This window comes from Sorex fumeus, unplaced genomic scaffold (genome assembly GCF_029834395.1).
Source record: "Sorex fumeus unplaced genomic scaffold, SorFum_2.1 ptg000058l, whole genome shotgun sequence".
Lineage (NCBI taxonomy): Eukaryota > Metazoa > Chordata > Mammalia > Eulipotyphla > Soricidae > Sorex > Sorex fumeus.
Window position 1 is genome coordinate 16,754,001 of NW_026606115.1, and position 14,156 is coordinate 16,768,156.

At 36.5% G+C, this 14,156-nt stretch overlaps 1 protein-coding gene across 1 annotated transcript in view; it reads right to left on the reverse strand.

Annotated features, from left to right (window-relative positions):
• Window positions 1-1,824: 1,824 nt before the first annotated feature.
• COL4A5 (collagen type IV alpha 5 chain) overlaps window positions 1,825-14,156 on the reverse strand; it is a 289,563-nt gene continuing 277,231 nt past the window's right edge. The window contains exons 48-52 of the mRNA XM_056125710.1: window positions 11,373-11,585; window positions 6,381-6,558; window positions 4,239-4,353; window positions 3,288-3,460; window positions 1,825-2,445 (exon numbers count right to left, since the gene is read on the reverse strand). Coding sequence (XP_055981685.1) covers window positions 2,364-2,445; window positions 3,288-3,460; window positions 4,239-4,353; window positions 6,381-6,558; window positions 11,373-11,585 — 761 coding nt within the window. The 3' untranslated portion in view covers window positions 1,825-2,363. The remainder of the gene's footprint in view (window positions 2,446-3,287; window positions 3,461-4,238; window positions 4,354-6,380; window positions 6,559-11,372; window positions 11,586-14,156) is intronic.

The window sequence follows — 14,156 nt, forward strand, 5'->3', positions numbered from 1 at the left end:
TCATCTGTTCTAGGGTACTTGAGTTGTTTCCAGATTTTGGCTATTGTGAACAGTGCTGCAATTAACATATAGGTACAGATGTCATTTCCACTGTGATTTTTTGCATCCTCAGGATATATTCCCAGAAGTGGTATATGGAAGCTCAATTTCTAGTTTTTGGAGGACTGTCCACATTGTTTTCCAGAAAGGATGGACAGAACCACCGTTTAAAGCAAGTAGAAAAATGTGTGAGTGTGATGTGGTGTTTTCAGTTACAATTACCCATTAATATGCTTATTCATGTGACCGCAGGGAAAATACAAAGTAGTTGTCATTGTTCAGAATGAAAAATTTTATCTCTATGAATGTGAGCTTTAGATATTGTATAGATTCATGTCGAAGTATAAAATTATTCTGACCAAAAAAATAGAATGACAGTTAAGGTGCTTGTCTTTGCATGCTGTCGATCCCATTTCCAATCCCTGGCAACACATATGGTCCCCTAAGTACCCCAGGGGTTTCTCCTGTGCAGAGAGCCAGGAATAGCCCAGGAGTATCACAGAGTATGTACCACCCTCCCCTGCAAAATGGTGTAAATCTCAAAGTTTTAGTTGCTTCATATTTTATCTGTAACACAATTTTAATATAGAGGTTTTTAATATCTCTTTTAGAAGGTCTTTTGCTATTTTACGGAAGTACATGTGTTCATTCTTGATCATTAGGAACTCACTAATATTCTTTAAACATATTAATGAATTCTGAAAATAGAAGTCAATAGGTTTCTTTTCCCAGTCGGTAACAGAATGCTGCTAAAAATTATTTTTTTCCAAAAATACCTTCCAATAATTGGTTTTCTTCACTGAAAATATTTACATTATTATTTGTTTTCTATTAGTTATGATATAAAACAAATAGATAATCAAAGCTTAGAAATATTTCTTGGCTTGGAAATGTTCTAAAAATTATGTGAGGACACTATTTGTTGAAATACAGATGTGTAGTCTACTTGTGGATGAATAAATTTTTAGACATAGGCTGAAGTGAAGTCACACACAACAAATTATGCTTGCAACATATATCTTTATTAAACTGATACCAATGGAAAAAACATTAAGTGAGAAGATGATAGCTAGAAAAGTAAGGTATGACATTATGACAATAAAATTTTTAAAATTAAAAATAAAATAAGAAACATCAATTGGATTGTTGCTGTTAAAAAAAGTATAAACAATTATCATCTTCCCAGTTCTTGCACCATCAGAGACCACAGAACATTCTTAGTTAAGCACCAGTGTGAAGGATTTATTAATCTTTGTGTATACTTTTTCTCCAAATAATTGGATATAACCTCACTCAGTCAGAGTTGAGCAAAATCAAGATATAACAAAAATCAAAACAGAGGGCATCTACATTCCAATGTCTGAGAATGTAATAAAAGGGAAGTGACTTCATTTGATGTTATAATTTGTTCTGTAACATGGACATTTAAAATTCTTATTTGTGTAACCAAAGAAGACTTGTTCTTTTTAAAATTCAAATAATGAGCCATAGAGATATTAACAATGGGTATGTTGCTTGTCTTATATGCAACGAATCAAGTTCAAGCCCGGGCAACCCACCCATATGGTCTCCCAAACCCTGCCAGGAATGATCTCTGAGCACAGAGCCAGGGGTAAACTTTTAGCACTGCAGGGTGTACTCCCCTAAAATAAAAACTTAGTAATGGGCTAAACCTCAAATTAAATTACTCTTTTATAATTTAATGTTAGAGCATAATTCTTACTTTGATAAAGTTGGAGAAAATGCCTTGCTGTTTCTATTCTTAGTTTTGCTATATTTTTGTAAAAAGTGATTCAAATCAAGTCACATGTAAAGAAATGAACATGTTGAGCAAAAAAGTTGTTTACATTATATATACATCCCTTATAGACAAAAATAAGCTCAACACATTTACACTAAAAGTTTGGGATACAACAGGATTAGTAGCACCATAAAAATCATTCTTTTCCCAAACTGTGGCCTTCTACTCAGTGCAAGTCTTCTCTTAATTGAATTTTAATGTGTTGTTTTAGTTACTTGGGAAATATATAATATTCATATTATAATCTTGGAGAAAGTCACACTTAACCCAAAAAGCAAATTTATTTTCTTATTTCTTATGCAGAATAGAGACTTTGCTCTGGCACATTGTTGAGGTACATTTAAATCTTTGTGTTTACTAGCCAGCATGTTCTTTTGGTCATATATAGTAGCACCATTAGTGAAAGCAATTGTAGATAGGAAAAGTCAGACAGTGTACACTGGAAATTTTATATATACATCAACATGTATATATATGTATATGTATATATCACAGTTATTAACCACAGGCATTCTTCAAAATGTTATGTCTTTTTCATACACACTTGACATCGGCTAATGCGTGTTCTCAAGTCTCCTGCTTTCAGCGTTTCTGACTGAGGCTTGCTGGGAAATAAGAAACAAGAAAATCATATTAGACCTTTTTTAATATTTAAATTCTATTATAGTTTCAAACTCATTCCACATTATTCTCTTTGTGTTTAAGTTATACTTATGGTTTAATTATTAACTTTGAAGGAATCTAATCTAGTGTAGTAACTGATATGTCCTAAGAGGTGAGAGTGGGCATAGATGGCTTTGTGACTCTTTTTCCACCACTATCATCTTCTTCCCTCCCTCTGATTAGCTTATTTATATACTTTTTAAATAATTGTGCAATAAGGAGAAACTGAGAAATGGATGGTGAAAAACTATAGAAATTACCGAGATATAGTATGTAATAAAATGATCAAGTGATAATAAAAGGGGCAACATATACATTTAAACTTTCCCCCCACAATAGCTTGAAATATCCTGAGCTACATGTAAAACATATAGTGTTATTCATTTAAGCACCTGGATGAGGTCTTTTAAAGCATCCTGGTAAAGAACACTACTAGACCGGTAGAGGAAATACAATTTGATTATAGCATCGATTCTCAGGGTAGTCTCCAGTCTACTTGGACTGCTTATGTATTGAGTGGTTACATAACCTTTCCTTGATTTGTTCTGCTACCAAAAGTTTATTAACATACCACCTAAAAACCCCATGCACCTAATATTAGTCAAGTCTGTTCTCCTGACCTGAGTCAGATATACAAGAAGAGGAAGCAAGTATAAAAGCTACAGTCCAATAAACTTCTAACATTCTTTGGGCATACACTATCCATGGATTCATGAATTTCCTCCACTAAAATCCCTAAAGGAAGCTTAGGGCCTGAACTAAACTAAAGCCAAAAGCACCTTACCTAAACATGTCTGAAATATCCACAGTTGCTAACCAAAAGCTGTAGGAGTTGGCATAGTAGTTGCAGGTACCTCTCCCATGACATTCAATGAAGGGAGATGAACGAAACTCTTCCAAGCAAGAGCCAGGGGAGGCCAGAGCTTGACCTGAACCTTCTGCTCCTGAACTTGAGTGCTATAAAAACGAAGAGAAATATCATGTGCCGCAAAAACTTAGTGAATACTCAAAGATCCGTGCTGAGTTTGACTAAAATTGTAATTCTAGAGAAGGAACCAGGGCCAGAGGTAAATGAATAATAGACACATCAAAGATGCCTAACAAAAGTAATAGGAAAAAATCAGTAGAAAGATTAAAAGGCCAGGAAAATTGCTCCATGGTTGGAAGCCTGCCTTATGAGCTGGGGGAGAAGACAGCTGGGATAGACAAAGGATCACTAAGTCAATGATGTCTGGAGGGATCGCTTGGGATGGGATGTGTGCTGAAAGTAGATAAAGGACCGAACATGATGGCCTCTCAGTATCTGTATTGCAAACCATAATACCCATATGTAGAGAATAAGAGGGAAATTTTCTTCCATAGAAGCAGGGGGAGGGTTGGGATGGGGAGGGAGGGATACTGAGGAAACTGATGGTGGAATATGTATAGTGGTGGAGGGACGGTGTCGATCATTATATGACTGAAACTCAAACATGAAAGTTTTGTAACCATGCGCATGGTGATTCAATAAAAAATAGAAAAATAAAAAAGTAAAAAATAAAATGAAAATTAACAATAAAAAAGAAAGATTATAAAATATTTTCTATAAAATATGTGGTACAAAATAGTGACTGGAAGAACCTTTTTGAAGTTCAAGCATTTCTACACAAAAGACAAGAATTCTTCATACTGGGAAAAATGTAGATGCTCTGGTTAGTTAACTATGAGGACAAAGACAAGAAAATGCATTTTATACCATCATGAAGGAATAACCAATCCAGAGAGAATCCCATTCCTGTGGACAATGGGGAATTTGGATGGTCTGACTATGGACTGCAATGACCATGGCTGGAGCTTCACATACTGCACATCTGGTAAAGAAGGGAGAAGGCAAACAATTTACAAAGTAAGCAGGTGAGAAACAGAAGTTCCTTTTTTTGGTATGTCTTCCTGATATAAAGGTTCAATCGGGTGTCTCCAATGAGCAAAGGAGAATAACGCACTTGAGGAATTTCTATCACTTAAGCCCTATCTCCCAATACTGGAAATCAAACTATAAACAAACTATGAGCTGTTCCTATTTTTTATTAAAACTACAGTTAAAACATTTCCTTTCCCAACTATCCCAGATTTTCATCCATACTTGCTATTGTTATAACTGCTGTAGGAGTTTAGCTTGGTATATTACAAAGGTATTTCTCAAGGTGTTAAACTTCAGAGTAAACACAGAGTAATGCTGAAAATATGCTAAGGACAATGTTTGATGAACTGAAAGGACAGAAAAAGATAATTTCTCAATCTCTGCCAATTATTCTTGACTCAAAATACACTTATTTGCCATTTGGCCACATATGGAGAAATATAACATATTTAGAATGCTACAAGCATTGGAAGTGTAGTTTTAATCTAAAAAAATAAGTAAAAATAGCAAAAACAATAATTGAGTTTATCAAATTTTAATAAATATTATAAAGTACTCTCCTGAAATATGACTGAACCAATGTGGTAAACTGGTTTACCTACAAAGTAAGGACTACCTTTAGTGAACCTTTCATTTTTCAGAATTGGGCCTACGAAAAACCAAACACACATACATAATAAATTTTAACAACTCTGGGAAAATTAGAGGACAAATGATAATCATCTAAAATCAAAGCAGAGCATCAATTTAGAATCTTTACTAAAAGTGGCTCAATGAGGTTCAAGCTTTTCTTTCAATATCAGAGAAACTAGATTTTCCAGTGATTCATTCTTTATGGTTACTGGAATATTATATCAATTGTGCTATTATCAGAGAAAAAATGATAAGAACTAATATGCACTGAAATTTAAGTCAAACTAAGGTTATACAGAAATAAAACCCTAGAAAATATTTATTAATGAATACTAAATGCAATGATACTTACCCATACCTTAAACCTCAGCTAACACATTTTTACTTCACATAGCTAATAATCTGTTAAATCCTATCTATTCTATTAATGTGATACATTTCCTCTATTGCAGGTCCAATTCACTCCTACTGTACTATAACACTATCTCCCATCTGACTGGCCACTACCTCAGTAATATTCTTCTCTAATCCATATTACACACTCATGTAATATTCTTTTAAATATTATAAACCACATAAACTGAAATAAAAATCTGGTATTTCAATATTTTATCCAATAATATCTTCCAGTTTCAATTATAAACTATATTATAGATACAAAAATCTACCTACTCATTTCTATATTCTCTGTTTAATATGCCCTACCTACTTTTAGCTGCCCATGCCTTAAATTCTACCTAAGGAAGGACTAGACAATTCAAAAATATCTTTCATATAGTTATTCCATCTCTCACCAGTGGGAACTAAATATCATTCCCATATGCGTTGATAGTATTTTATTATCTCTGTAGTAACATTTAGATCATGCCTGATATATTTTATGTTAATTTATGCATATTTTAATTTGACTGTGACATATATCACATTTTCTATCAGAGGGGCATAATCAAAAGCAGATCCCAAGTAAATACAGAACAAGGTAAATACAAATTGAATATATTATAATGGTATCTCTGTTCTACTTAACATGTAAAGACTTATTATTAGCTTTGGATTCATTTGTGACCAGTTAAAATCACAGGGGTTTGCTGAAAGTTAAAACTATAACAATGTTGAGGCTGGAGAGATAGTACTGGAGATACATTAAATGTATCACTGGAGAGATAGTGAAAGGGCACTTGCCTTATATGTGGCGACCTCGGTGGAGTCCCCAGTACCCCATGTGGTCCCTGGAGCCCACTAGGAGTGATCTCTGAGGGCAGAGCCAGGATCAGAAGCCCTGATCACAGCTGTGTGTTGCCTCAAACCAAACTAATACCAAACCAAACTATACCAGTGTCTTACCGACTAATAAATGGCTTAATGTTCTGTCCTTTCAAGGGCTCCATGCTCAAAGGTATGGGCTCTGGGGTGGAGAGCCAGTAAGAATAGTCATTTCTTGAAGCAAAATTGCAAATATTATTGACATTGCAGAACATGAAAGGCATGGTACTGAAGCGACGAAGGCAGCTGCCAGCTGTCCCTAAGGAAGAATTAGGGAGAAAAAGAAGGATTCATCATGATGATTCTTCAATTTCTTCTAAAACACTAAAAAACAACCTTTCAAATAGAAACTGTTCCATATATCACAGGCAGTACATATTACATGTATTTTATTTTACTCATAAGATGCACATTTACCCATCTTAACACTTAAAAATCAGAATATTTAATTTATGTAAGACATTTGTTGCAGCAGGTTTCTCATATATTCCCTAACACTTTTAAAACTGGTGATAAATCTTTTGTCTTTTGGACACGTGTCCTTTGGTGAATATTAAGTAATGTAGTATGGATGAGTGAGACAACATAACATATCAGCATTTCTTCTCCAGGTTACGCTGTCTTCCTCCAAGACATTCCCAGTAAGGTCTAGGACTGATTTTCCTTTCCTGCAAGGAGCAAGCCCCAAGGCCAACTCTTAACAGTTCTAGATTATCCCAGGCATTTCCATGGTGGCAGAGGTGGATAGAGAAAGCAACAGATTCCCTTCTCGAGGCTGTTGCCTCTCTTTTCATTTCATCTGAGTCACCAGCATCAATTGTGTGGAATCACCTAATAGGTGTAGAAGCTAAGGCATTGCAGAGTGGAAAAGTTATTGTTGACATATACAACAAATTCAGGCCTTCCAAGGGGGCAGCTAGTTATCTGAGCTGAGGTTGGAGTAGGGGAGTAGAACTGCAAGCTCCCTTTCTTCTAGGTGATTTTCACATCCTGAGCTGCTTCGAGTTATCAATTATCCTTCAGATGTGGTCTAATCCTGATCTGTATGTTCTGCCACTCAACACCTTCAGAGGGGAAGAGATAGAATACAAGTGATCTACGAACTGTGTATTTGAACTTCAGTCAGCTCACAATCTCAACAGCAGTCACAGAGAGATAGAGTGAGGGTATTTCACTAAGTCTAAAGGTGTCATCAATTTAAACAAATCTCCCCTATAAGATTAATTAAATTAATATGTTCTAGGCTAATGTATCTCAATATGTTCCTGACTGTGACCCCTTCATATCTTGTTCCCTACCTTTGACAATCCTAGTTTCATGCTGTGGCCCCCATTTACACAATATCTGGGGGGTCACAGGGGCCCAGATGGTCCCATTGATAAACTCTGCTTTATGCTGTGACTAGTTAGAAAGTACAAGAAGTAAACAATCCCAAACAATGGTCCAAGGCATGAATGGAATAGGCTTTCTGTATATTGAAGGCCAGATGCAAAGAGAATTGTTTTTTTAGGAAGTGGCCAGAGGTCACTGATGCTTCTTAAGTTAAGAACGAACTCCACTATTGAGGCCTCTCAGGCTGTTTCTAATCCACCTTTATGGGCCAGGTCTTTTTTGAAATAACAATTGTCTCAAGATCTCAGGCATACTCAGCAGTAGGGTTTTAGATTCTGGTTTCTTTCTTCATTTTGGACTTTGGGCAATATCCGGCTCTGCTCAGGGCTTACTCATGGCACTGTTCTCAGAAAAAATTTCTGGCAGGGTTTGTGGGTCATAAGGGGTGATGAGTATTGAACCACGTTGGCCATATGCAAGGCAAGTGCATTCTACTTGCTCTACTCTCTTCTTTTCACTGAGCTTAGTTTCTAAAACATCATGTCAGAAGCTCATATGAGGCAATTTAGCTGTATATGGGGGGCTGCAAAATAATTGAATGTAATGACTAACTTAATTCAAAATAAGCCAAATAATAAATCAGGTTTTCCTGGTAGTATTTACTAGGGTATTTCCCCTTTTCATTCCTGGCTTCTTGGTTGTTTGCAGGCTTTCTTATCTGGCATCTGCACCCTAATACTGTGCTATAGAACACTTCTCTCCAGTGTGCCCCAATGCTGAAGAAACAAGTTTCTGTTTACCCTTACTGTGCTCAGAATTGCAGGCTCCATCTCTCTTATAAGTCAAAGTATACTGGAGACACACAGTACATCTTGTTTATGGTTATTTATAGCCTCTCTGAAGTCTTCGTCCTCCTCTCTATGTTAGGGCACTGCTCCTACAGTTGTCCGATCCTTTTTCAGGCCCTAAGCTTCACTTCTTGGATTTATTTGAAAATGTGGATAGTGGAAGAGTCCAGATTCTTGCCTGATCCACCATCCTGCTGTTTCCACACTTTTATAATTGGGGGATGGGCAATAGTAAGAGAACATGGTAGGTTATCCAAAGCATAAACACAGGCAATTTAGATGAATGTGAATATAAAAGTGGATGCTTTGAATATTCAGTCCTTTAAAAGAATGCCTGAGTAGCTGTTGGAAATTCCTCACATATGCAGATACATATATTTATATCAAGTGGATGATGGATAAAAGATCAGTAATTCTTAAATCTGATGGATCATCAGGATAATTGGACATCCTTATACAACAGGTTTGGGAAAATTCTCGGATGATTTTAGAAGCTAACCAGGTTGAAAATCAAGATTTTTAATTTGTTCTAATTTTTTTTTCAGAAAAAATATAATCTGGGGGCTGGAGCGATAGCACAGCAGGTAGGGCGTTTGCCTTGCACACAGTCAATATGGCCGACCCAGGTTTGATTCCCAGCATCCCATATGGTCCTCCGAGCACCGCCAGGAGTAATTCCTGAGTGCATGAGCCAGGAATAACCCCTGAGCATCGCCGGGTGTGACCCAAAAAGCAAAAAAAAAAAAAAGAAAAATAGAATCTGGCGCATAAAAATTACACTGACTCAAGTTCATGTGAGAATTAGTGACAAACGACATAACTGAAAAGTTAAAAGGTAAAGGTAAAGGCCCTCCCGTTGATCGTCGATTTGCTCGAGCGGGCCCAGTAACGTCTCCATTGGAGACTTTGTTGTTACTGTGTCTGGCATATCGAATACTCTCGGTACCTTGCCGGGTATGGATTTAGAATTGATAGACACTGGACTTTTTAATTTTAGTCACTCTGATTTATAATTTTACAGCACTGTCAATGATAGGGTTACTTGAATACAGCATTCCAACACCAGATCTTCCATCAGTGTCTGCTTCCCTTTGCCCTTGTATCAGGGTTCCTCCTTACTCCCACTATAGCCTCTATACACTTTAAAACACACTACAATGCCATAGCAAGCTCAGTTCTGTAGACCAGTTCTATAGATGTTGCTGTTCTTGATCTTCAATTTCACACATTTCTGGGTATGTGATTTTGAATAACTCACTTAATCCATTAGCCAATTTAAAAATTTGTTTTTAGGCCATACCAGGCAGTGCTTAGGACTTACTCCTGACCCTGAGCTCAGGGATAACTACTGTTAGGGCTCCAGGAATCATATCATGTGCCAGTCATGAAACTGGGTCAGGCACGTGTAAGGCAAACACCCTACCTGCTGTACAATTGCTCCAGCTCCAATTAGTCAGTTTTTAAAAAATGTATAAAATGAAAAGACATGTCCTACATATTTCTATTCTTTTAATTTTTATTGTTTTGGTGCTCTGGGGGCCACAGCCAGCAGTACTTAGGAGCTACCACAACTATACTCTAAAGCAGCTGGATGTGGAAAGCTATTTGGTGCTGGTCTTGAACCCAGAGCTTCATATATGCAAGACTTGTGTCCTATCACGTAAGACACATTCATGGATAATGAATATGATAATTATAAAATACAATAATAATTAAATTCCCATTACTGTCTAATTAGAAGCAGCTGGAAATATCTCTGGTCTTTGAATAAAAAGAAGGAAACAGAAGGAGGTACACAAAAGTAAAGTGCATAATGATAACAGGAATGTTTGATTGTATATATGCCATAGGTTATCAGGAAGCAGAATTTTCAATTATTGTTTCCAACTTTTTTTGGTTTGGGGCCACACCCTGTAGTGCTCAAGGTATTCCTAGCTCTGTGCTCAGCAGTGGCCTCTGGCAATGCTTGACGAACCACAGGTGGTAGCTGGCAATGCTTGGGGGACCACAGGTGATAGACGGGATAGGATACTAGAGTTACATGTAATAAAAGTGCCCTACCCTATCTATTACACTCTCTCTGGCCCTAGGTTCCAAATTTTTGAAGAGGATGAACTCATAAACTCTCAATGCCTTCCTTATTGTAAAATGTTAAAACTCTACTATATTAATGATTATCACAAAATATTTTTCTCTCAGAAAGAACAGTTCTAGTATTCAGTATGTTTATTCCACCTCTTAATATCACATCTTTTCATTAATCCATCACAATTTGTTTTATACAGTGATACCCCTTTAGCATCAAAGTGAAAGTTGTAACTGCCTCTATTCCTTACTGTACTGCGAGGATATATCTACAGCCTGTTATACTGTATAGAGACCACTGTGGCACTGTCCTCCCATTGTTCATAGATTTGCTCAAGCGGGCCCAGTAACATTGTGAGACTTGTTACTGTGTTTAGCATACCGAATATGTCACGGGTAGCTTGCCAGGCTTTGCCGTGTGGGCGAGATACTCTCGGTAGCTTGCCGGCTCTCCGAGAGGGGCGGAGGAATCAAACCTGGGCCAATGGGGTCGGCCACATGCAAGGTAAACCCCTTACCCGCTGTGCTATCGCTCCAGCTCTACAGAGACTAGTTTTCATAAAAAACAAGCTAGCAAAAGCCTTATTTTAGGTTAAAATTATAGTTCACACTAAAGAACTAATGTTTTTAGTTCAGAATTTAAAATCGTATCTGTATGAAACTCATAGTAAATAGATCAAGTTTCCCTAGATATGTTTTTCATTTTTGAAGTCCCCCAAATAGATATACTTTGACTAAGGCTACCACAGAATCTACAAGATTTTCAAAACAAACAAAATGCATAATAGTAAGTTGTGGATTGTCTCACCCAAATCTTGGCCATGAGCTCTTTTATTTCCCTGTACATATAGAAGAGAAAAGCCATCATAAATCTTGACAGTTCCTGGTGGGCATGGAGGTGCATCTGTTGTCTGACTGTGACGTGTGATGAGGAATCCATGGGTGAAAGATGAGGATCCAGGTGGACCTGGAGGGCCTTGTAATCCATCTGGCCCAGGAGGACCATCCAAACCACGGGTACCTATTTCCATGCAATCATTAATATAAAAAATAATGCAAACTCTAACCAACTATTATGACTACTGATAAAATATTATGACTTGATTACAATTAAGACAGTGTTTATAAATGAATATTCTGATTTCACAGACTTCTAGCTAAACAAGATACTGTTCCTAAACTCAAAAGAATTTAAATTTTTATCCTAGAATTTGTTGATGGCATTTGATAGTAAGACTAAATACTGAGATATGATGCTTCTCTGTAGACTCTATATGCACATTGGTCTTTTACTATACTCCCAAGACAAAAAAATTCAACCCACTGTTTTGTTCATCAATAAGAAAGTAAAAGTATGGTTGCCATCAGTCTATCAGTTGGCCAACTTTATATTTTTTATTTATTTTTTTACTGATTTTATTTATTTTATTTTTATTAGTGAGACACCACGAGGTACAGTTGTAGACTTACAAATTTTGTGCTTGGGTTTCAATTATACAATGATCAAATCCATCCCTCCACCAGTCAGTTGACCAACTTTAATCCTGAAAAAAGTTTTCCTTTGAAGTTGTCTGTGAAATTACTTTCAGGCATCATTTTGCTTAGAGAATAGACAAGACACTCAAAAAAAGCCTGTTTAAGATGAAGTCATGAAATTTACATACAAGTGGTACTACAAGGAAAGTATCATGTTAAGCGAAATGAGTCAGAAAGAGGGATAGACAGAAAGATTGCATTCACCTGGGGAACATAAAGTAACAAAATAGGAGACTAACACTCAAGAATGGCCGAGATCAGTACCAGGAATTTTGGTCCATGGCTTGGAGGCCAGCCATACATGCTAGGGGAAAAGGCAGCTCAGATAGAGAAGGGAGCACCAAATAAAGGGTGTTGGGAGGATCCTCCCAGGATGGGAGAAGCATGCTGAATGTAGACTATAGACCAAACATGATTGCCACTTATTGCCTCTTTTGCAAACCACAACACCCAAAAGGAGAGAGAAAACAGAGGGGAATGCCCTGCCACAGAGGAGGGTGGGATGGGGGAACGGGGGTGGGAGGGATACTGGGATCTGTGGTGGTGGGAAATGGGCACTGGTGGGAGAATGGGTATTTGATCATTGTATAATTGAAACCTAAACACAAAATTTGTAAGTCTACAACTGTACCTCATGGTGTCTCACTAATAAAAATTTAAAAAAGCCTGTTTAAATTATCTGGTTTTCAATCTACCACTCATACCACTTGATCCTCTTATCCATTTAGCTCCTGATTTGAGCTCATTAAATATTTTTCTATATAGGTCTTTGTCCACTGTGAGGATTTTGGGGAAATGTTTATTTTGGGGAAACTTCAGTGAATGTGACATTGTTTTTTCCCCTCAAAATAGCTCATAAAATGGTAGGTGTTGGTTCTAGGAAGGCCATATGGGTTAAAACCCTGCTTCATAGCCACTGTTATTTTTTCAATGCAAAATATATAGCCATTTATATTTTTCAATGCATAATACTTAGGTATATATTTTCAAGAGTTGCTAATATAACCATCTACTGAGTATATGAGCTTCTATTTCTATGTTAGCAATCTTTAGTGTATTTTCTTTTGTAATTTTTAAATTTTTATTAAAGAACTGTGGTATACAAAATTATTGATAGTTGATTTTAGGCACATAATATTTCAACATCAATTCCATCACCAGTGTCAACTTCCCTCTACCAGTGTTCTCATATTCTGTTCCCACTCTTATCCCCACCCCACCCCTACCTGTCAACTTGACAGGCAAATTATAAAATTTCAGTAGTTGCAGCTTAGATATCATGTTTTCAGTTTTGTTGAGTCTGTGTTTTGGATATATGGCTATACCACTTACATATCACCAGTATAACTGAAGCCCTAATGCCTGTTTACCCATTAATTCCCATGCACTTCTCTCCCCCTTGATTTCTTTCCTTCTTTTCCCTTCTCATTTTTAAACACTGGGGTCAAGTCATCCCCCTTCTTACATTTCCTCATTCAGTACTCTATATACTACAGATAATAGAGATCATCCTGCATTTGTCATTCTTCTTCTGACTTACTTAACTCAACATGATATATTCCAGTTTCAACCACATTGCAATAAATTACATTATTTAGTCATTCCTTGCAGCTGTATAGTATTCCATTAAGTATATATACCATATCTTCATAAACTATTCACCTAGGTTGATGCCATATATTAGCTATTGTACTGAGTGCAGCAATGTTGCAAGGTGATTCAAATTTTTTGGATATATGATGAATACAGATCGGAAATTTAGTAGATCCTAGATTCAACAGTATCTGGCACATATAATAATGGTAACCTCGAAAGTCTATCAACTTGCCATCTCAATGTAAGTTGCCACTACAACACTCGAAGTTCAATAAGAAATCTCTTAAACTGGCTATACTTTATGGGGAAATTACATTTTATTGCAAAACTTTCTAATGTGGAATTGTCACTGAGATTAAATCATCATATTGAAATTTTAAAAGAACACAATGAATATCCAGAAAATTCCCAATTTGAAGAAAAGTTGGATTTTCTAGGTGCCAAAGACATAAATAAAAAC